Below are 870 nucleotides of genomic sequence, written 5' to 3'. Positions count from 1 at the left end.
AGGTTGCCTCCTTCATGCATCCTCATCAGTGGGGTGGGGCGGGGTGGTCGCTAGGTTCAGGGCTTTTGCCTGTGCACGGACACACACTTTGGTGGACAGACATCCAGACTTTTGCTACATTTTGCAGGGGGCGTGGCTCCCCCCTCCACAGCCTCTCAGGAAAAAGGGCAGGACAAGCTGAGCAAGCCCTAGCCGTCAGCTTGTTAATCCTGTACCAGCCAGCGCCCTAGGGGTCCTAAGCCCTTCTCTCTCTGCTCAACCCTGGATTCCCTTTCTGTGCCCAGGGTGGGGAGGGGCAGAGCGGGGTGAGGCCCGGAGGGCAGGACCTGGGTGGGCGAAGGGCCAGGTGCAACTAGGCAGGGTCCTACGGTTCAGGGAGGTGTTGGGGAGTCCACGCCCACAAACTCCCTCGCTCCTAGTGTGTATGACGCGGGGCTCCAAATCCTCGGGCTTGTGAGGCTCGGCCTCTCTGGGCCAAGACCCTGCCCACCAGGCCGGGCAAGAGATCCTCTGGTGACGAACTCACCAGCCACTGCAGCCCGCGACCTCTGGGCGCGCGGGCTCGCGGACCTACCTAGTCTACCACTCCCCTCCCCGCCGCAGGGGGGGCCGGTCGGTGGGTCTCCCGCCGCCGCCGGGGCAGGCTCCTGGAACGGCCAAGGGCGGCCTCCAGGCCCCGCCTGGTTGCTGCACGGCGCTCCGGCCCCAGGGCGCGGGGCGGCTCAGACGCAGATCTCGATGGCCGTGGCCAGCACCACTTGCCCCTTGCTCTTGTCCGGGCGGCCGTCGGTCCTGCCCGGGGGCCCTGGGGGTGCCAGGCCGGCCTCGGGCACGGGGACAGGCACAGGCCCACCGGCGGGGGGCGCGGGC

The 870-nt window shown here is 68.5% G+C and overlaps 1 protein-coding gene across 1 annotated transcript in view; it reads right to left on the bottom strand.

The window, feature by feature from the left end:
- Positions 1-722: 722 nt before the first annotated feature.
- The window catches only part of SBK1 (SH3 domain binding kinase 1), a 3,488-nt gene continuing 3,340 nt past the window's right edge, over positions 723-870 (bottom strand). The window contains exon 3 of the mRNA XM_042782234.1: positions 723-870. This exon is cut by the window's right edge and continues 707 nt beyond it. Within this exon, the coding sequence (XP_042638168.1) occupies positions 723-870 (148 nt within the window).

Source organism: Orycteropus afer, unplaced genomic scaffold (assembly GCF_000298275.1).
Source record: "Orycteropus afer afer isolate SDZICR_OR568_19922 unplaced genomic scaffold, OryAfe1.0 scaffold00266, whole genome shotgun sequence".
In the NCBI taxonomy this organism is placed as follows: domain Eukaryota; kingdom Metazoa; phylum Chordata; class Mammalia; order Tubulidentata; family Orycteropodidae; genus Orycteropus; species Orycteropus afer.
The sequence above is the reverse complement of the archived record's forward strand: the minus strand, read 5'-3'. Positions and strand labels throughout refer to the sequence as shown.